General features: G+C 41.0%; 1 protein-coding gene across 1 annotated transcript in view; it reads left to right on the top strand.

Annotated features, from left to right (window-relative positions):
- The window catches only part of CMTM5 (CKLF like MARVEL transmembrane domain containing 5), a 44,490-nt gene extending 26,481 nt beyond the window's left edge, over nucleotides 1-18,009 (top strand). The window contains exons 4-5 of the mRNA XM_082243366.1: nucleotides 12,425-12,512; nucleotides 17,748-18,009. Of these exons, the coding sequence (XP_082099492.1) occupies nucleotides 12,425-12,512; nucleotides 17,748-17,764 (105 nt within the window). The 3' untranslated portion in view covers nucleotides 17,765-18,009. The remainder of the gene's footprint in view (nucleotides 1-12,424; nucleotides 12,513-17,747) is intronic.
- Nucleotides 18,010-22,200: the final 4,191 nt, after the last annotated feature.

Raw genomic sequence — 22,200 nt, 5'->3', positions numbered from 1 at the left:
CGCTAATCCTCAACATGATCTTAAAACTTCACCCTACGCTCACCCAACCTTAAAACTATACTGAACCTCTGAGACTCACATAACCTGTGACCATACAGCCCCGTACACACGTACCGATTGTCGGCCGCAAATATTCGGCTGCCGAACGATTGGCCGATTGTCGGCTTGCTAGTATGATGCTTCCGACATCCGACAGCGCATTTTCGGCCGGACAGAATCTGTCCTGCAGGCATTAAAATTTTTGTACGCCGACAACAGAACGGCCGATTGTGCGTCAGTCAGTACAGATTTCGGCCGACAATCAGCAGATTTGCAAGACTGGGCATGCTCAGAGAAGAAAAAAGACACGGAAAGTTAACCATTACATGACATCACTTCTGCAGTCGGCTATTGTTGGCCGACAAAATTCATGTGCAGTCTTTTGCAGTTTTCAGTCGACAGGACAGCCCTGGACAAAAGACGGCCGATCGTTTGGCCGATGATCGGTACGTGTGTACGGGGCTTTAATGACAATTTTGTTGGCAGATTTGAAGCTTTACAACAACTCTAATCCTCAACAATCTGCCATCCACAGTTTTAGCAGTTTCTCAGTTTAAAGTCACCAAATGATTGAAACTGGCATGCACTGCAATAGTCACAATTTAATTCCATTACAATTTTATTTGTTTGCTGTTTGAGATGCAAAATAAAACATTTGTGGTAAATAGCTGTGGCTGCAAGCTGATACAAAATTTCTAAATTCCCAATGTGCATGACTTTTAACATTTAACACTAAAAGTTTGCACCCTTAAATGTAACCCTAAAATCTATAGGATAACATTAAATTCTCCTTAAACTATAATGTAAACCCTTAAACCTGAACCCATAACCTTTGAGACCCTAACACTAACTTTAATGTCTAACATCATGGTACCATACTTATCCTATTAGGTGTATGAAGTGTTAGCACAAAAAGGTACCTGTTTTGCATTGAGATGTCACAGCACTTATATTTTAGAGCCCAAAAAAACAAGGATCCATACCATAAGTTAAGTGTTTATGCAGGAAATGCTCCTTAGTAGTTGAGATAAACTGACACTCACCAGGTGTACTTGGCATATGAATGATCAAATAAATGGTTTCATCATTTATATTTGAGAAACATTTATCTAGATACACGTTTGCTCTCTATCTAGGTGCTCATAGTCCATATATAGTTCTCAGCTATCCTTAGCGTTTTCTGTAGCAGTCTCTTGGCAAGTGTGCAAAAGGTGTGTAAGGGAGAACTGAAAAGGCTGTCTGCTACAGCCTATTAGGCCCTGTTCACTCCTGAGCATATTTCAACTCGTAAAACGCTCATCTCTGAAGTGTCAAAACACCCAACAAGCAAAATCCCATTCATTTCAATGGCCCCTGTTCACATCTGAGGGTTTTGTCGCCTGAAACGAAACGCCTGAAGCTCAAAAAAGTACATGAGCTTCTTTTTTGGCAGATTACAAGCGTTTTTGGTAGATGTCAATGCCTATCTCCAAACACCTGCAAAAAACGCCTAAAAAACCGCCTGAAAACCGCCCGAAAAACCGCCCCAAAAAACACCTGAAAATAATACGCTCAGGTGTGAATGGAGCCTTAGAGAGGGGAGTAGTTTTGCTTGCAACAGGTTTTCTAAACTGCCTTATTGCCAATTACCTCTAGGAGCAACAGTAGGTTGTAGGTAATGGCTATTCCAGACAGAAGTAGCAGCGCAATCTTGAGGTGGCCATACATGCAAACAGGTTGCTTATTTCTAATGAATATACATACAGTATACAGTTGTACATTGTACTGTACATACGGGATATTAAGGAATAGCGCCTCAGAGGAAGTACAAGCAGATTGCTTACCATGCTCCAAATAGTAGATAAGCATGTGGGCTATTGGGTAGCAGTGTGAGAGTTTGGTAGTTCAGTTCCAGTCTCGGTCCCCGTGTGTACGGCTAGCATTGCATGAATTAGAAGTATATATCAACACAGTGAAAGTATTATAACATGAAGTATACACTCCAAAAAAGATAGCAGTCAAATTTTAAATAGTCTACAGTTTCTGTTACACTAACCCCTCAAGTTTATCATATTTGATCTCCTTGACACACATAAAAATAAAGTAAAGATTCCTATAGTTCCAGGCATGAATATGCACCCTATACATTTTACAACTTAGAGATAGGCAGCCAATAAATTAGCGAGTTGAACGAGAAAAAAAAACGGAATCTATTCCCCCATACACACTCTTGATCTGGCTGGGGGGAATTCTTCCTGCTCTATCTTTGTAGCCTGACAGCAGGGAGACTTCCCTTCTGTCTGAATATAAATAGAGCGATGTAGGCTGTAGCATGCAAGGTTGATCTACAGGAAGTTTCCAACTAGGGCAGTTGAACAGAAGTCAGTCAGTAGATTTCTGCTGAATCGACCAAATTTCTATCCCTGTATGGGCAGCTTCAGAGTTTTACTCATCTAACTTTTAGTGAATTATTGTGAGAATTACATCTGCCGCATTTTATGTATAGCTTTACATAAGGTTTGTGGGAACATTTTACATGATTCCCCTTTAGACTAGGTTCACACCTGTGTGGCCAGGCGGGCTGTGGGCACAAGAGCCTATTCATTTTAATGGGCTGCCATTCTTCACGACACACAGGAAAAGAAGTCCCTGCACTTTTTTTAAAATCACAGCCTGCACGGGAACCAAGGTTTCCAGTATGGGTGTGATTTCCAGTGCGGGTGGCGTGCCATTAGGATTAATGGCACCCACCTACGGGTCCCACGTTCCTTTGTGTGGGTGGTTGCGGCACCCGCACAGATGTAAACCTTGCCTTAATGCTATTGTTTCTTTATTCAAAAAGGAGAATCAAAAGTCAAAATTCTTTTTCTTGAATATAAAACACAAATACTTTAGGATCTTTCCAGCCCTTAATTGGTTTGACCCTTTGATTATTTATTTCTATGATTTTACTTTGACTTTGTTGGTAAAATTTATATGTGTTTTTGTATCACCTGTATACATGTTCAGTGTGCAGACACCTCTGGCACCCACCTTATCCTATGAAAACTGTAGCAAAATAAAATCATACCCAGATGGTAAATGGGTTATACCTCCCCAAGATTAGCTGACCAGGGTGCGTCTACAGAACTTGCAGAGTGCCCATAGATGTACCATTCATTTCCCAGTTCATTTCTGTCAAGGCAGATAATTAGCTCATGTCTGCATACATCTTTAAATTGGAAGAAAAAGGGCAAATAGCATTTAATAATAGTATTAAGACAAGCAGCAGTGAGATAAGCATGCTGATGAGATGAATGAATTATATACTATTAGCATAAGGTGACCATTTGGTGCTGTGCATTATAATGAGTCATGCAGACCACCTGTGGATGCTAAGATGTTTTTAAGACTTGATTAGATTTAACACGTATCTCTGAATTTGAATTCTTGTCTGACACTACTAATGTGTGGCTTCAGGTCTGAGTGTATAAACAGCAAAGAAAATAATTGCTCCAGAACGTATTGTACAGCAACTTTCTTTGCCTGCCAAAGTTTAAGATGGCCATACACTGTCCATGTTCCTGATGAAAATGATGGCCAAAATTTGCTTCATGGATAGCCCTGTTGGCACCCTCCTGTCCGACATCCTTCAACGGAGAAATCAAAGGAGCCAGGTGGAATATGTCAGCTGAACAGCCACTGTATCCAATCAGATGCAGCCACTGCTTTGGTATTCTGACACTGGCGCCAGCCTTCAGAATACAATAGAGGCAGTATAAGATTTGTCCAATCAAGATGTACAGTGTGGATGGAGGAATCTGTTCATTTTTTTTTTTAACCCAAAAAAATCTGTATGGCCAGCCTTGTGGATAAGAACACAGCGGCTGCTAAACCTAAAATAATCCAACCAGCATCAAGGAATATACCCCACTTTAATACCCTGCTTGCAAAATAGACCATCCTGGATTTATATATAAACTGTTGCTCCAAGGAATGGTATTTCCTAAAACCTTATATTTCCTTATTAAAAGACCTTTAGAGGAAAGGACAGACCTTGACCAGTTTGTTGTTAATACACTTTGTCAGAACACAACTAACCCATCTGTTAGGCCATGGACATTGGAAAGTGGTTAGAGATTAATCAGGGTGTATTCTTAGCGAGCATGGTGTGGCTATACACATAGGCTGGCCATGCATTATACAATTTTCTTGTACGATTTTCCTTTAGATTTACCAAAATCGATACCTAATCGTTTTAGAAAATGTATAATGTATGGCCAGCTTTAGTATATGCTGCATTTGTAAATGAATGAGGAAGGAGCGTAAAGTATGCATAATATGCGGAAAAAATGAGTTAAAAATGTGTAACACCTTTACCTATGATAGGTGACATATGTCATAGGGAAGAGCTTAAAGTGAAACTTCATTCTCTAAATCAACACTGACTATTTTTTAATCCTTATGCTGCTAGAATAAGTAAATAGATAGGAAAGAATATTATATGTACTTGTTTTAAATGTTTTTTTATATTTCTTTAGTTACTTCCTGATTCCCATTCCTAGGCAAATGATGTCATACATCCCAGGATTCTTCGGGAGGGGAGGAGGGGTTTTCTCAGCTAAGTACACCCTCCTGCCTGCATGCTTGAGCTAAGGGCAGATGGATTCCATGAAGTAAATGCTACATGAATCATCTGCCCTTACACAAGATGGCCAGGGCCAGAAATGCTAGGGGGTGTTTTTCTAAGTGATTTCTCAGCAAAATTAGGCATGGGGACATGGATTTATGGGTGAGTTTGATCTAAATATTAAAAATGAATTAAACAGTACTTTTTGGTTTGTGGTGCACAGACACAGTGTAGTTCTGTTTTACGTGTTCTTTCTAAGCACCTATACAGAACAGACAGTTTTTCTCTGGTGCTAGTTCAGCAACCAACCCAAAGAAACAGCAAAGTCTTGCTACATTGATCTGGTCATTATTCTGTGTTATCTAGCCTGACAGAGGCCCTCCTCACATTACTTTCCTGGAGTTCTCATTCCAAGTCACTGCTGCAGCAGAGAAAGGATAAATTAGACAAGACAAGACTTATAAAGTGACAAAATGTGTATATTTTTTATTTTTGCGGCAAGTCTGGGATTTTTTTTTCTGCTAACTTGAAGGCCTCATGCACACTAGAAAGCTAAAAACTGCTGTAAACTAAAAAAAAAAAGCTAATGATTCCCTGCTGACAGTTGAATGTAAAATGTTATTTTTTTTTTTTTTTAATTTTGACATGTTGTTCCCCTTAAAACTTATACCAGACCCAATTCATACCAGGCTCTTTGGGTCTGGTATGGATTTCAAGAGGAACCCCCTTACCATTTTTACATTCAGCTATCAGCTGATCACTCATCTGTTATTATTAACCACTTAAGCCCCAGAAGATTTTACCCCCTTCCTGACCAGGGGGCTTTTTGCGATTCGGCACTCATGACTTTAACGGACGCTGTACCTAAACGAATTTGACATCCCACAAATAGAGCTTTCTTTTGGTGGTATTTGATCACCTGTGCGATTTTTTGATCATGCGCTATAATCAAAAAAAGAACGACAATTTTGCAAAAATAACAATATTTTTCACATTTTTTTATATGAAATTCCCCCCCAAAAAAATTCAAAAATCAAATTTTTTTAACATTTTTGGCCAATTTGTTTTCTGCTACATATGCTTGGTAAAAAAAATCACAATAAGCATTTTGATTGGTTTGCACAAAAGTTATTGCGTTTACTAACTAAGGGAAAGATTTTTGCCATTTTTGTTGTTTTTTTTTAACGAGTATTGGCGGCGATCTGCGATTTTTTTTTGCGGGACTGCGACATTGCGGCGGACAGATCGGACCCTTGACTGACATTTTTGACACTTTTGGGGGTACCAGTGACATTACTACAGTAATCAGTGCTATAAATATGCACTGTTACTGTAAAAATGACACTGGCAGGGAAGGGGTTAACTTTATTGGGGAAGGAGGGGTTAAGTATGCTAGGGGCGTGTTTCTAACTGTGATTGGACTTGGCTACTGGTGTAAGAACAGAGATCAATGGTCCTACATATTAGAACCGTGTGATCTCCATTGTTACACAGGGGAGAATGACAGGCGGCTTTGTTTGCATTAGCCGCCTGCTTTTCTCCCTTCATGGCGAACGATCGCGAATGACCGGCGGACATCGGGTCCGCCGGTCACATGCACTGACTTGTTAGGGAACGAGCCGGGGCGGGCGCTCGCTCACCCGCTATTGGCTCACAAGCTAGTGACGGGCTAGTGACGTACCCATACGTCACTTTGCCTGGCCGGGGCTGACCGCCGCAGTATATGTACTTGCGGCAGTCAGCAACCGGTTAAGGACGAGGTGGCTGGCTGCTAATCCACCTAAAAAAAATAAAAAATTAAAACTCACGCCGGACGCTGGAGTTTAGCAAAGTTTAGGAGAGTTTACTAGAGTTTAGGTGCTGTCAGCGTTTTTTCTGCCAAAACGCTGCTGCTTTAGAATGCACTGGTCCTGTTTTTTTTTTTTTTTTTTACAGCTATGCCTATGCCACTATAAGCTCCTAAGAGCCTATGTGTGCATGGACACAGGATAACACAGAGAGGCGTTTTGTAAAAACTGTAAAAAAAAAAAAAAAGCTACTAAAGCGGCAGTAAAAATGCCCTGTGTGCATGAGGATGAAAGATGTTGCTTTGAATAATTGCTGGTTGTGTTGTGATGTTCTGTAGAGGTCTGTTTTCACACCTTCTTATAGATACAAACTGCAATGCAAACAGTTTTTTTTAGCAGTGTAATCAGCCAAGACAGTACAGAGAGGGATGCTTGACATTCACACTATCCTTTCTGAGTAGAACTGTTCTTATTTAACATTCTGTAAACCAACCCGGACTTAAAGTGTTTGTTACCTTTAAAAAATAGATCCTGTTCCCTAAAGCATTGTATGCAGCACAGTGCTTGTGCTATGTAATTTGCCCCCCTGTATAACATAAAATGCCTGGCTGATCCTGCCTGGTTCTGTCCTCCCCCTGTAAACTGACCATGGTTTATCATGGCTGCTGAGCCCTGACACTGTGGTCAGTTTGCATGCCTCTGTCATCCGCAGCTCTTCTCTATGCTCCCCCCTCCTCTCCCCACTCCCCTCCCTGCCTGTCAGCTCAAGACACTGCCAGCCCCTCTGCTACTGCTTCTCCAAAAAACTACAGTGGGTACGGAAAGTATTCAGACCCCCTTAAATTTTTCACTCTTTGTTATATTGCAGCCATTTGCTAAAATCATTTAGGTTCATTCTTCTTCCTCATGAATGTACACATAGCACCCCATACTGACAGAAAAACACAGAATTGTTGACATTGTTGCAGATTTATTAAAAAAGAAAAACTGAAATATCACATGGTCCTAAGTATTCAGACCCTTTGCTGTGACACTCATATATTTAACTCAGGTGCTTTCAATTTCTTCTGATCATCCTTGAGATGGCTCTACACATTCATTTGAGTCCAGCTGTGTTTGATTATACTGATTGGACTTGATTAGGAAAGCCACACACCTGTCTATATAAGACCTTCCAGATCACAATGCATGTCAGAGCAAATGAGAATCATGAGGTCAAAGGAACTGCCTGAAGAGCTCAGAGACAGAATTGTGGCAAGGCACAGATCTGGCCAAGGTTACAAAAAGATTTCTGCTGCACTTAAGGTTCCTAAGAGCACAGTGGCCTCCATAATCCTCAAATGGAAGACATTTGAGACGACCAGAACCCTTCCTAGATCTGGCCGTCCGGCCAAACTGAGCTATCGGGGGAGAAGAGCCTTGGTGAGAGAGGTAAAGAAGAACCCAAAGATCACTGTGGCTGAGCTCCAGAGATGCAGTCAGGAGATGGGAGAAAATTGTAGAAAGTCAACCATCACTGCAGCCCTCCACCAGTCGGGGCTTTATGGCAGAGTGGCCCGACGGAAGCCTCTCCTCAGTGTAAGACACATGAAAGCCCGCATGGAGTTTGCTAAAAAACACCTGAAGGACTACAAGATGGTGAGAAATAAGATTCTCTGGTCTGATGAGACCAAAATAGAACTTTTTGGCCTTAATTCTAAGCGGTATGTGTGGAGAAAACCAGGCACTGCTCATCACCTGTCCAATACAGTCCCAACAGTGAAGCATGGTGGTGGCAGTATCATGCTGTGGGGGTGTTTTTCAGCTGCAGGGACAGGACGACTGGTTGCAATCGAGGGAAAGATGAATGCGGCCAAGTACAGGAATATCCTGGACAAAAACCTTCTCCAGAGTGCTCTGGACCTCAGACTGGGCCGAAGGTTTACCTTCCAACAAGACAATGACCCTAAGCACACAGCTAAAATAACGAAGGAGTGGCTTCACAACAACTCCGTGACTGTTCTTGAATGGCCCAGCCAGAGCCCTGACTTAAACCCAATTGAGCATCTCTGGAGAGACCTAAAAATGGCTGTCCACCAACGTTTACCATCCAACCTGACAGAACTGGAGAGGATCTGCAAGGAGGAATGGCAGAGGATCCCCAAATCCAGGTGTGAAAGACTTGTTGCATCTTTCCCAAAAAGACTCCTGGCTGTATTAGATCAAAAGGGGGCTTCTACTAAATACTGAGCAAAGGGTCTGAATACTTAGGACCATGTGATATTTCAGTTTTTCTTTTTTAATAAATCTGCAACAATGTCAACAATTCTGTGTTTTTCTGTCAGTATGGGGTGCTATGTGTACATTCATGAGGAAGAAGAATGAACTTAAATGATTTTAGCAAATGGCTGCAATATAACAAAGAGTGAAAAATTTAAGGGGGTCTGAATACTTTCCGTACCCACTGTATATTATATTTATACCATCCCATCGATATGTGTCCCAGTGTCTGAAATGTATAAAAAAAAATGCTGGTTTCTGCCTTATCTCAGAGCATCCCCCACCGCTCACGTGACTCCTCTGCTCTCTGCCCCTCCTCCCGTTAGCTGGGAAGAGCACAGAGCCTAGGCGTAATGTGAGCATTGTTGTAAATCTCAATAAATTAGACTTCTCACTAGCAGGAAATAGTTCTCATCTGTGTGCACAAATCTACTGAATCCATCCTTCAACATTCTAGGTAAATAAAGGATGACAGCTTAAAAAATGCTACTTTGATCCTAATCTAAGGGATCTAAAGCAGAGATGTGTTCCCTAGCTTGTATGATATCCTTTTGTCCATGTTTTGAAATATTTGCAAAATTTTCTTCCATAAAGAAAAAAAAAACATAACTAGTACAGTTCTGCAATACAGAAATCCACAGTGTTCAAATCTAGTTTACAACTGAAAATGAGTTCTGCCAGCACAGTATAAACTGATAGTTTTTTCTGGCAGACTTAACTCTCCAGCACCATCCTTACATACTCAGTTCACCTTTAAATCATTTTACATCTTGCACTTGTAGTAAGGCTGAAAGATGTAAAATGTTCTAGCATCCCCCCTCACCCCCTCAACCCACCTTTCCCCTTCACAACCCGCACAGCCTCATCATTTATTCACATAGATCTGCGAATGAATAAACTACAAATCCCTTCTTCCACCATGGCAGACAGACTTGTATTTCTCAATGGACTGCAAATGTGCTAATCAGCGCACTTGTTGTTCATTCACTCTTCTGGCAAATTTCTACCTGAAAACCCGTACAGAGGAAAGGGCAGAAAGATGTAGGGAGAGTGTGCAGTAGCCTAACATTGCAGGCTCCTGTAGGAAAAAAGAATACATTTATAAATATAAATGCATTTTTTTCCTGCAAAAATATGTGCATTTATTATTTTTCCCTAAAAATGAATATATTGTTTAACTTTGAACAGAAGGGGAAATGCTCATGTAACAACTATCCCAGTTTGGCAGCAAAGATGTAATTATACTTTAATAAGTTGTGTTTTTCTGTGAAATACTGCAAGAAGTGTTTATCATTTTACTGCTATGGATACTGATTTAGTACCTTGTACAGTCACTGTACTTTGTTTTTTTTAAATTAAATAATAGGACTCGATTCATAATACGTACTTGGGTTGATGTGCGTTGACATCCATTTTTAACACATTCTGTTGATGGATTTGTTTTTCCACAGCAGAAGTCAAAATGTTGTCGTATATTGCAGCATGTTGTGTTTAAAATTCATTGTAGGGTGTTGTGTTTAAAAGCAGTATGGTTTTTTTTCTTTCACTTAGCAAAAATCAGTGCAGTACGTTGGTGTGAACTGGACCTGCAGATTTTGTAAGTTTGCACACTTACAAAGAAATTAAGGGTCTATTATTTTATCATAGGTGTATTTTAAATGATAGAGATGGAGAATATCAACCAAAAAGACATAAAACAAATGTTATATATTAAGTTGCAGTTTAGTTTTTAGTGCCAAACATGACTTAGTACTTGGTGGAGAAACCCTTGTTGGCAAGCACAGAGGTAAGACGTTTCTTGTAGTTGGTTACCAGGTTTGCACAAATCTCAGGAGGGATTTTGGTCCACTCTTCTTTACAGATCTTCTCTAAACCCTTAAGGTTTCTTAGCTGTCGCTTGGCAACTCGAAGTTTCAGCTCCCTCCATAACTTTTCTATATTCTGGAGACTGGCTAGGCCACTTAATGACCCTAATGTACTTCTTCTTGAGCCACTCTTTTGTTGCCTTGGCGGTATGTTTTCGGTCATTGTCATGCTGAAAGACCAATCCATGACCCGGGTTCAGTGTTCTTGCTGAGGGAAGAAGGTTCTCATACAAAATTTTACAATACATGGCTCCATCCATCGGCCCCTCAATGCGGCAAAGTCGGTCTGTACCTTTAGCAGAGAAACAGCCCCAAAGCATCATGTTTTTTCCTCTGTGCTTGACTGTAGCGATGGCGTCCTTAGGGTAATGGTCAGCATTTTTCTTCCTCCAAACATGGCGAGTCCCTCTCCTCAAAAAGGCACATGTACAGTCATGCCAATGAACATCTAAATGATTCAGAGAAGGATTTGGGAGAAAGTGCTGTGGTCAGTTGAGACCAAAATTGAGCTCTTTGGCATTAACTCAAGCCGTGTTTGGAGGAAGAAAAATGCTGACTATGACCCTACGAACACCATCCCTACAGTCAAGCATGGTGGTGGAAACATGATGCTTTGGGTCTGTTTCTCTAAAAAAGATACAGGCCAACTTTTCTGCATTGAGGGGCCAATGGACAGGGACATGTATTGTAAAATCATGGATGAGAACCTTCTTCCCTCAGCCAGAACACTGAAGATGGGTCGTGGATGGATCTTCCAGCATGACAATGACCCAAAATATACCGCCAAGGCAACAAAGATGTGGCTCAAGAAGAAGCACATTAGGGTCATGGAGTGGCCTAGTCAGTCTCCAGAGCTTAATGCTATTGAAAATGTATGGAGGGACCTGAAACTTCGAGTTGCAAGAGACAGCCAAGAAAGCTTAAGGGTTTAGAGACGATCTGTAAAGAAGAGTGGACCAAAATCTCTCCTGAGTTGTGTGGAAACCTGGTAACCAACTTCAAGAAATGTCTTACCTCTGTGCTTACCAACAAGGGTTTCTCCACCAGGTACTAAGTCATGTTTAGCTTGTTGAATCAAATACTTTTTTTGCTCACTAAACTGCAACTTAATTTATAGCATTTGTTTTATGTGTTTTTCTGGATTTTTGGTTGATATTCTCATGTCTCTATCATTTAAAATACACCTATGATAAAAATGATAGACCCTTAATTTCTTTGTAAGTGTGCAAACGTAAAAAATCTGCAGGGGATAAAATAATTATTTACCCCACTGTATGTGTGCGGAGTAGACACTAAAAACTAGCCATGGTGTACGCAACTGGCATCCAGCCTGCAAAATATTAAAGATATTCTAAACATACTTTTAAAGTATTTAAACCTAGGAACCTTTTCACCTGGCTAATCCCAGTTGATAATATTCCTCAATTTCTGAATAGATTCTGTCACTTTATAATGAAATATATTCTTTGGTCTTTCAGAGACCATGACTCCTTCCATTCTTCTTCTTTTGTCAATACTCCCTCTAATTCCAGTCATTATTGTTTTGTGTTTACTTAGCGACGATGGCTTCTGTTCCCTAAACTGTAGTTTTTTTAATCTTTATTAGATGTTTAGGTAGTGGGTGGTAGGTAGAACATCCCAAGTTTAACACAAGGCAATAGGCAAAAAAAGCTATGTACACATTGCAAAATAACTGTATATGGACATCTTCTGAACTATCCTTACAAATTTACCCTGAAGCGAAGTTTTGTCATTTTAGGGTATTTTAACTGACATGATTCTAAAAATATATACTTTTACCAGTAACTATATTCCATTTATTGCAATACTTCTTTGCTTGTTTGACGCTTTTCCCACTATTAACCTTATTCCTGTTTTCCTTCAAGCTCTTTGGCTTCATATTGGTTGGTGTGTTCTCTTATGATGCATACAGCATATACAAAAGGGAGATTATTGACAAATCAGCAGAGAGAGGTAAGCTTTCAAATTCACTTTGCCTGCTCAATTTATCTTTTCTGTGCCAATGTCATATCCAGGGACTTTGCCTATTGGGCCATAAACTATATAACTATTACATTATATTGTTTACCTGATTAACATATATTCTATTAAAGCCTACATCTAGGTTGGGCAGCCTCCACATTGTAGCACCCCCTGCATTTATTTATTTTGACATTTTTCCCCACTGACTTCTACCCAGTCACATGATTTTTGGCGATCTTCTTTTTCTCCACCCTTTCGCAGTGGTGAGTAGTTCTGCATGTTGCAGAGAACGACTCGCACATAGCCCTCAACATAGGCATACAGACATATGAAAGCTCCCCAATCTGACTGTTGAATAGTGCCAACATTTTCTAATATCTGTGGGCTTCACAGGTCCTACAATGTTGTCAGCATAAATTTGATGCTGGGTGGAATTATTGAAAACATAATGATAAATACATCAACTCAATGACATTAACTACTGGTCTAAACTACATAACTGATTTTTATTCACAAAGTAGTACAGACGTGTAGCAACTCTCAGTTGTGAACGTAAAACACTTGTATATTTGGGTTTAAAGTATAACTGAAGGCAAACCCTTTTTACATTTTAGATAGAGTGGAGAGAGATTAAAACATGTTTCAGTTTTTATGGCTATCTATGCCCTCTCTAATTGTCCTGTTTACTATTATCATTGTAGGTAGGGATGGGCTGAACACCCCCCCATTCGGTTCGCACCAGAACATCTCGAATAGGGAAAACGTTCTAGCGAACATGCAAACTCTATTAAAGTCTTTGGGACAAGAACATGAAAAATCAAACGTCCTCATTTTAAAGGCTTATATGCAAGTTATTGCCATAAAAGGTGTATGGGGACCCTGGTACTGCCCTGGGGAATATGTACTGTATCAATGCAAATTTCTTTTTTTTAAAGGACCATTTTTAAAGGAGCAGTGATTTTAATGATGCATAAAGTAAAACAATAAAAATTCCTTTAAATATCGTGCCTGGGGAGTCACCTTAATGTGCCTGTGAAGTAGCACATCTGTACAATGTATGGAGCCTACTGCAGCAATACTGACATTTCTAAAGGAAAAAATGTAATTTAAGCTTGCTCGTGGCTGTAATGTATCCTGAACCATATTAGGCCACATGACCTCAACATGGGGGGTGGATGCGTTGGGGCAGGAGGGGGCTCTGTCTCCCCCACCCTAAAGCACTTTGCCCCATGTTGATGGGGACAAAGGCCTCTTTCAGACAACCCTGGGCTGTGGTCTGTTGGGGTCTGTGGATGGGGGGCTTATCAGAATGTGGGAGCCCCCTTTAACAAGGGGACCCCCAGATCCTGCCCCCCTATGTGATCCCAGCCCCCACCCCCATGTGAATCGGTATTAAAGAGAAAAATATTCAGTATCCCTCAATGTAAATCCATCATCAATCACGATGCCCGCCGAACCCTAAAAATATAAAAATTGCAAAAAACGCTTTGCCTCCTAAGAGGCTATCTGCCATATACCCGCTCTTTGGGTTTATAATGAAGAAGGGTATGCTAACCCTTAACGTACTGTGGCAGCAACTAGAACTCCTTGAACATAGGTGAAAATGTGAAATACTGAAAATAAACTAGTGCGCTCAAAATTAATGATAAACTAATGCTGATAAATGACAAAGGTGAAATTATGAGGTCATAATAAACCTTATAAATTGAGTCCATAAGTGACAAATAAATGTAAATAATGTGAAAGAGTGAACACTTAAAAAGTGCAAACACAGTGACATGCAAACATTTACATGTACATATTTCTCAAGTGGTATAAATATAAATTAAGTCTTCAGTGTGGAGTTCCACAGACAATTCCTTCCTTTTGGGTGAGTGCGAGGTTCAATACTGCATGCAACACCACGTGACCAGAATTGGATAGTGAGTGACGTCTTACCATAAGGAAATAATCAGATAGCCTGTATAGATCCTGCCCTTCAAGGGTTAACCGGCCTTAACTGGTGTCAGATTCCCCTTCAGTATCGACCATCCTTGGCCTTAAAGGGCAGGATCTATGCAGGCTATCTGATTATTTCCTTTTGGTAAGCAGCCACTCACTATCCAATTCTGGTCACGTGGTGTTGCATGCAGTATTGAACCTTGCACTAACCCAGAGGGAAGGAATTGTCTGTGGAACTCCACACTGAAGACTTAATTTATATTTATACTGGTTGAGAAATATGTACATGTAAATGTTTGCATGTCACTGTTTACACTTTTTAAGTGTTCACATTTTCCTATTATTTAGATTTATTTGTCACTTATGGACTCAATTTATTAGGTTTATTATGACCTCTTAATTTCACCTTTGTCTTTTATTAACATTAGTTTATGCTTAATTTTGAGCACACTAGTTTATTTTCAGTATTTCGCTCTTTGGCTTTGACGGTTCTTTTATAGGCAAGGGGCAGGGCCACCTGGTTACGTCACCCGGTGGCACCGCCCACTTCTGATGTCACGTGACACCATGTGATGTTAGAAGGGGAGGTGCCACCGGGTGACATAGATGGATGGCACCGCCCCTTGCCTATAAAAGAACTGTCAAAGCCAAAGAGTGGGCATACGGCGGGTTGCCTCTTAGGAGGTGAACCGTTTTTAAATTTTTTCTATTTTTCGAGTTCGGCGGGCGTCGTAATTGACTATTTATATCGAGAAACATTACTTTTTTTTCTTTTTAATAAAGAACTTGTCAAAAACTGTTTCCTGTGGTTTTTACTTTTTTACATTTTTTGGTGAATGGGTATGGGTACGATGTACCGGATACCCATTCACATTGGGGGGGGGCCTGGGATCTGGGAGCCTCCTCGTTAAAGGGGGCTTCCAGATTCCGATAAGCCCCCCACCTACAGACCTCCCACAACCACAGCCTAGTTTTGTTGGGAAGAGGCCCTTGTCCCCATCAACATGGGGACAAGGTGCTTTGGGGGGCACCCCAAAGCACCCTCCCCATGTTGAGGGAAAGTGGCTTGATATGGTTCAGGAGGGGGGTTCTCGCTCATTTCCCCCCCCCCTTTCCTGGCCTGCCAGGCTGCATGCTCGGATAAGGGTCTGGTCTGGATTTTGAGGGAGACCCCACGCCGTTTTTTTTGTTTTTTTTTTTAATTTTGGCATGGAGTTCCCCTTAAAATCTATACCAGACCCAAAAGGCCTGGTATGGATTTTGCGAGGGACCCCATGCCAATTTTTTTTTTTAAATTTGGGTGTGGAGTTACCTTTTAAATCTATACCATACCCAAAGGGCTTGGTATAGATTTTGGTTGGGACCCCGCACCATTTTTAAAAAAATTGGCATCTATGGGAAATCTTGTTCAGCTTGACATGGCACTATTCCCAGTCTTTAACATTGACGTCTATGGGAGATCTTGATCAGCTTGACATGGCACTGCTCCATCTTTAACATTGGTGTCTATGGGAAATCTTGGTCTGCTTGACATGGCACTGCTTCCGAACCATAAGTGGCAGGGACAGCAAACTTTGGGAGCACCAAGAGGGGACCCCGGAATACAACTTATCCACACATTTTAAAAGTGGGGTATGCCTGTACACTACACTGACTGCACTAAACTGAACATACTTTCCACTAACTACCTGCCTAATCTCCATTGTCACACACTATACACGGCTGCCATGTAAGCAGCAGCCTTATATAGTGTGGGGCGGGCACTCTGCCTTGGCCAATAATGGCTTTGACAGTACACTGTGCTGGGATTGGCCAAAGCATACAGGTCAGGTGCATGCTTTGGCCAATCATGAGCAAACAATGTACTGCAAGAGCGCAGTGCATTATGGGGCGCTCATCGGCGGGCAGACTTCCCACAGAGTGCCCCAATTGTTTGTGTGTTCAAAGAACACACGAACAGCTGATGTTCGAGTCAAATTTACGTTCGACTTGAACACACAGCCCATCTCTAATGTAAGTGAAAGTAAAAAAAAATCCCAAATTTTGGGTTGTCCCTAGAAAAGTAACAGAGGGGAAATCTTCCGATGGGGACACTAATTATGGTGACCTGCGGGTGCCCAAGGAATTCTCTTAATTTGTAGGGATTTCCTCTCACTTCCTCTTTGGTTATGAGGCAGGAAGTGAAGGGGAATCTCCACAATGGGACACAGATGGCGAAAAAAAATCTGACGGTGGTTATAACCCTCCCTTGCTCTATTCAAACTTTAAAAAAAAGTTTTGCCTATAGTTCTACTTTACGTTACATCTTAGCAAAAATCTATGATAACCAGCACACCACTGTGGTTTTGCATGTAAGCTTCTGATGTTTTACATAAAAAATAAATTGGAGATGATTTCAGTCACACTGCATGGGCAGTTTGCTCATTAAAACATAACTAAGCACAAGAGCAAAATGTACTATATTGCATATCTAAAGACTGGTAAGCTGCAATATATTCATGTTTTGTTTTTGGGTATAAATACCTTTTTAGCTGTTTTCTAATGACTGACATGACTTAAAATATACTAAAAAAGCCCAACATGTGTCCTGATCAGAACTCTAAGCCTAGTTGGCTATGTGAAATGTATTTCAGCAAATATAGGAAGAGCTCCAGGATGAATGGGTGGCCCAAGTGCACTGATGTGCATTACATTACCTCTCTGCCACTGATCCGGACATATTTAGGTGCAAAGTTGTAAATTGTAAAATTAACCTGGTCATTGGCCAAATCAAACTGACTGAGCTTATGATAAAAATATATAAACAGAGGTCATATTCAATAAAAATCACATAGTGATAGTGAAAATCAGTAGTTCCAGAACTATACTGTAGGCAGCTGAAGCTATAAGCAAGTCTCTAAATTTCTTGTAAGTTTTGACTTACCCCTCCTACCAGTGGAGTCTACCATTTTGTAAGTGACCCATCTGCCTCAGCTGCCCATCAGACTAAATACATTGGAATTAGAAAGAGGGTTGCATGAACTTCACTTTTATAGAAGAATTCAAAATCTATATCCCAAGATCTATTGATTATTTTGATAAGTAGGTTCCATGCAGGAGAACCTCAGTGTGAACTGCCAAGATGCATGACAGGTTTACACTTAGGTAAAGCCTACAATTAAAACTGAAATAATGTTCAAAGATAATACACTATATTGTATCTTAAAATAGACCTGAACATTGTTTCTGCATTCTGTATTTTCTGTTAGATACCTCTTATCCTAGATTCATTTTTCTGTGTTGTAGGTGCTGCTGATGCGTGAGGACCATGCACCAAGACTAATATCAGACTCTGGGATATGACCTGAACATTTTAATTTTGTGTGGTTCGTTTTTCATCCATGATGAACTTAAACCTTGTCACATCGTAAACTTATTCTAGATTCTCCGTATACATGTTTTACACTCCTGTTATGAGCCAAAACAACTAAAGCAATTTGTTACAAAGATATATACAATGTTAAGGTTATATAAATGTGTACTAATTAAAACATGTGATTCTTCTGTATGTAAGACAAGGTTTTATTTCAAATATGTGACCTTGCTAAATATGCAGATAATTTAAGTATATATTTAAGGACACCTGATGGAGTGAAAAACACAGTAGATTGAATAAAATAGGTAATTAAAATGACTTGATTTTCATGAAAATAAAGAATTTCTTTTCTAATAAGGGATACTTGTCAATCCAAATACAGGTTATTTTATTGCTGGAAAGAGTAAGACGTTCTTTCACAAATATTTTGCATAATGTTGTGCTTTTAGTTAGCAAGCATTTCCATTTGCAGCCCAACCTGCACTGAAAGTGTCATTGTTTTTTTAACTTCACATGAACACTGGATAGAGAAGACCATTAGGCACCCATGTTATTAAGACAGCGGTCCAGCCATATTCATACAGCTCAATGTAATGAGAAGGTGATTCTATCTCCATCTTGGCCCAGACATTACAGGACTCACCACTGCTGAGCCATTGAGCTCAGTACACTATAGTTAGGAACCCTTTGAGAGGATAAGCTCTAGCTGCCAAGTGCCTTCTCCTATTATACATTTAGTTTGGGTACTTAATGCTTACTAATGATGTCACTGTCAAATTAAACCAGGTCAGCACTCTGCTCTAGTTTCTCATTCCCTAAAAATTGCATTTTCTTGTTTTCTGTATGTTTATTCCTCATTTAACTCCCATTTAGCAATTACTAAACTAAAAATCAATACATTTTGTCATTTTAATTCACTAGTTTACTTTTCTCAGATCGTGATCCTACTTTATCTTGTGTATATAGAATAAGCAAGTGCCTTGATTTCCATTACACGTATTATATACACATAAACTGGTGGTAAAATCAAAGCCTGCTGTTGAGGTCAATAGAACTGGCTTGACATACATTAAAAGAGAATGATGCAAAGTTTCTATTAAGGCTCTCCTGAAGGACAAAGAGCTTTCTGGGTAATCCCCCTGTTTTCTCTGGCAGGCTTGTATGTTAAGGTACACCTACTGTTTTTTTTTATGCCTGGCACTGTATGCGGCAGGTAGTTCTTGTCTTTATGTGATGCTTAAAAGATATGTAGATACGACTTCAATGGAGGACAAAGTACAAGTAGCTATATTTTTAGGAGACACTTCCTGGAAATGCATGCAAAACAAGCCTACATTGCCAACATTTACTGTGATATACTAAAGCAGAGCGTGATCCCCTCCCTTCGGAGACTGGGCCCCAGAGCAGTATTCCAACAGGATAACGACCCCAAACACACATCCACAACAACCAATGCCTTGTTAAAGAAGCTGAGGGTAAAGGTAATGGACTGGCCAAGCATGTCTCCAGGCCTAAACCCTATTGAGCATTTGTTGGGCATCCTCAAACAGGAGGTGGAGGAGCACAAGGTCTCTAACATCCACCAGCTCCGTGATGTCATCATGGAGGAGTGGAAGAGGACTTCAGTGGCAACCTGTGAAGCTCTGGTGAACTCCATGCCCAAGAGGGTTAAGGCAGTGCTGGAAAATAATGGTGGCCACACAAAATATTGACACTTTCGGCCCAATCTGGACATTTTGACTTAGGGGTGTACTCACTTTTGTTGCCAGCGGTTTAGACATTAATGGCTGTCTGTTGAGTTATTTTGAGGGGACAGAAAATTTACACTGTTATACAAGCTGTACACTCACTACTTTACATTGTAGCAAAGTTTATTTTCTTCAGTGTTGTCACATGAAAAGATAATACATATTTACAAAAAAAGTGAGGGGTGTACTCACTTTTGTGTGATACTGTATGACTTAATTGGAGGGTGAAGTAGCTACTGTAGATTTCAGGCAATGCTTTCATATTGCCATTGCTGAATTAAAACAAATATAAAGCAAACGCTAGTAGAAATGATTGTTTCTGCCTTCTAGACCTCTTTGGTATGCAGTGAGGCAGCATGCAATGACTCTATTGCAGTCTAAAAGTGGTTGTTAACCCTGTGTAAGAACTTTATATAATTATCCTTGTCTCCTAACGATAGGTGCTCCTGTGTCTGTGTTTTATTAAAAAATGCAGTGTATATACCTCATTCCAGAGCGCCAATCAGCACTCACATGACCGGCCAGCTCTCTCCTCTTGCCGTCTGACAGAAGCAGCAGGAGAGACCAAGATTCCCCCACTGATGTCAGTCAGGGGAGGAGGAGAGAACCGGCTGGTCATGTGAGCACCGATTGGCACTCTGAAATTAGGTATATACTGTATTTTTTTAATAAAACACAGACACAGGAGACAAGGATGATTATATACGATATGAAATGTTATTTCAACAGCAAGAGGGGAGGGAGCGCGCCCTGACATAGGAGACGACAGGCGGGGGGGGGGAGAGGAGGACAGGAGAGACAGGATAGCTGTGGATGACAAAGGCACGTAAGCTGACCACGGTGTCAGGGCTCAGCCCTTTAATTTAAATGGAAGTCGCATCCAAGTCAGATCATGATGATCCGACTTGTGGTGCGACTTGTGCTCTGAGTATCTTGAAGGGGAACTCCATGCCAAAATGGAAAAAAAATGGCGTGGGTTTCCCCCCAAATTCCATATTAGAGCCTTCAGTCTGGTATGGATTTTAAGGGATAACCCCATGCCACAAAAAAACGGCATGTGGTCCCCCCCAAAATCCATTCCAGACCCTTATCCAAGCTTGCAGCCTGGCAGGTCAGGAAAGGGGAGGGGACGAGCGTGCACCCCCCTCCTGGACCATACTAGGCCACACGCCCTCAACATGGGGGGGTGGGTGCTTTGTGCCCATGTTGATGGAAACAAGGGCATCTTCCCAACAACCCTGGGCAGTGTTTGTGGGGGGGGGGGGGTGTGCGGGCGGGGGCCTATCGGAATCTGGAAGCCCTCTTTAATGGGGGCCCCCAGATCCCGGCTCCTCCATGTGAATGAGTATGGGGTACATTGTACCCCTACCTATTTATACTACACTGCCTTTTTTGGGGTGAATAACGACAAGAGACGGTTTTGGGAAGTCCCTTATTAAAAATCTTTGTCCAATCTTCTGCCTCAGGTCTTCTCCCTCCGATCTTTTGCCTCAGGTCTTCTTCCTCTGATCTTCTACCTTCTGTGTTTTTCCTCCGCTCTTCTGTGCCTCCAGTCTTCTGTGCCTCCGGTCTTCTCTGCTGCCAACCCGGTCCTCCTCCGATTATGCCAGCTCCACTCTTTGCAGGTTCTTATATAGCCATGGGGTGTGGCCACCAGGTGTGTCACCTGGAGACCCCACCCCTTTTGGCATGGATTTCCCCTCAAAATCCATACCAGACCGAAGGGTCTGGTATGGTCTTTAGAGGGGAACCCCACGCTGTTTTTTAAAAAAATTCTGGCATAGGGTTCCCTTTCAAGATTCATACCAGATTCAAAGGGCCTGGTACAGAACTTGGGGGGGGGATCCCACGCCATTTTTTTTCCATTTTAACATTGAGTTCCCCATTAAGATCCTCAGAGCACTGACTTAGATGTGACTTCTATTCAAATCAGTGGGCTGAAAGTCGGATCCAAGACGCTTCTCATAGGCAACTGTTTATTTTGAATGAAGGCAGAGAAACACTAAAAGCTAAACGCGCAATAACGCCAATGGAAGAAGCTACTAAAAGCATGTTTTTACAGCTGCTTCTTCCTGGCGTTGGTAGTGCTTTTGCAGCTCATTTTTTCTAACGCCCTGTGTGCATGAGGCCTTAACACCATTGCTTTTCTACCTTTCTTCATGATAGAAGAATGAAGAAAAATGAATGGTTCACAAATGTATTCATTTTATAAATTATCCATATATAAAGCTTCCAATGTATTATTAATGAAAGCAATGACTTTTCCTGAATGACTGCCCTATAGCATAATGCGATGAGTCTTTGATGTTTCCTGAAGATACTATTTAGCAGCACTGAACTAGTTATTCCTTGATACATTTTTTTTCCTACAGCTGATCTTAAGGTGACCTAAAATAAAAATAGACTGTTGTTCCACGAGTATTCCCCCTAGCTACCATTAACCAAATGTTAGTCTGACTCCCTCAAATGCTTACCATCCTCTTCAAATTTCTGTCTATTACCTATGCCGAAAGGACCAGATCCCTAAGCACAACCTCACACAACTGCAGTCCTTCACCATGGCTAATAGGCAGAGGTGAATATGGATCAGCTGCAGAGACTCTGTGGGACCCTACTCTAGGAAAGAGTGAAGCTT

Source organism: Pelophylax lessonae (genome assembly GCF_965119305.1).
Source record: "Pelophylax lessonae genome assembly, chromosome: 1".
Taxonomy (NCBI): Eukaryota; Metazoa; Chordata; class Amphibia; order Anura; family Ranidae; genus Pelophylax; species Pelophylax lessonae.
Note: the sequence above shows the minus strand (reverse complement) of the source record. Positions and strands in the feature narration are given on the sequence as shown.